The 1417-nt window shown below is 37.5% G+C and overlaps 1 protein-coding gene across 1 annotated transcript; it reads right to left on the reverse strand.

The window, feature by feature from the left end:
• Window positions 1-492: 492 nt before the first annotated feature.
• SARC_16162 (hypothetical protein) lies at window positions 493-705 on the reverse strand (the record flags this gene model as incomplete). The annotated part of the gene is made up of 1 exon (XM_014289730.1): window positions 493-705. A coding segment is annotated over one exon (213 nt), but the record flags the coding sequence as incomplete, so codon positions are not given.
• Between the last annotated feature and the right edge of the window lie 712 nt (window positions 706-1417).

Raw genomic sequence — 1417 nt, forward strand, 5'->3', positions numbered from 1 at the left:
TATAGATATAGATAGATAGATAGATAGATAGATAGATAGATAGATAGATAGATAGATAGATAGATAGATAGATAGATAGATAGATAGATAGATAGATAGATAGATAGATAGATAGATAGATAGATAGATAGATAGATAGATAGATAGATATATATATATATATATATATATATCGGCGGTAGATGGATATACACACTAATGGATAGGGCTTGATGGAGATGTTCCTTTTAGATATTGTTGCAATCAAACTACAGTAATTTAATTTCGAAGCAGGCACATCCAAGAGCACAAATTACGATCATGATACAGAATTTACATGTCATACATAATTGGACAGGTCGTGAATGTACAAAAGTATTGATACATGCATATCGTATACGTGTAGTCAGTTCTTCCCGTGTATAAGGGTGACAGCACAAGGTGCTTGTGGCATACAGCCTAAACTCGAACTACCCTACATCCGAACGAACATGCCTTATAATAGTCAGCGATCTAACACCCGTAGACCCTGCCACAGATCACGCACACACCTGGACAATCCGCCAACACGCTGCGAATGCTCTGTACAATGTGATTGGCAGCCCCATAGTACAGCCTAGGGGCCGTGTTACCACCCCATGCGATCATCTGCGGCAGACTGATGGGGTTGGACTTGTCCGGTGCATTGGCTTGGCCCAGAGAGAAGTCGGCGCTTTGTACCAGCGCCTACGAGTGTGCATGGGTGTGCATGTGAGTGCATCTGTGGGTAATGTGGTCGTGCATGTGTATGGATGCGAGAATATGGCGTATACATGTCAGTGAATGTGTGTGTGTGTGCCTGTATGTGTGCGGGTTTTATTCCTACTGCGCGGGTGACTAATTGCACGTGGTCAAGAAGAGGTGTCACGCATGGTTATAGCGGCGTCACGGCAGTGGATACGCCAGGCGACATAAGAAAAATAGAATTGAGTGCAGCTGTATATTATCATCGGCATTTAACCAAAATGCAATGAATCGAACTCAAATTGATTTTTTTTTGTATGTATGCCTCATTAACCAGGGTGGTGAATGCATGCTACAAACTGTCCGCCTCGGCTCGTGTATTTTTATCTCGTAGATTCGTTTCGAATAGTAAATTGTCACTACCTCGTGAAAATGTATTCGCGATTTTTGGATCAATTAATCTACAGCATTATGAAACTATAATGAAGGCTTTTACGATTCGACTCTACATGCAAAGTATTTGGCGATCGTCTTACAGGAGCTGGCTGCAACCATTCAGCACAAGAATGATTATATATATTTATATTTTTATATATATATATATATATATATATATATATATATATATATATATATATATATATATATATATATATATATATATATATATATATATATATATATAATATATATATATATATATATATATATATAT

Source organism: Sphaeroforma arctica (genome assembly GCF_001186125.1).
Source record: "Sphaeroforma arctica JP610 unplaced genomic scaffold supercont1.7486, whole genome shotgun sequence".
NCBI classification, from domain to species: domain Eukaryota; class Ichthyosporea; order Ichthyophonida; genus Sphaeroforma; species Sphaeroforma arctica.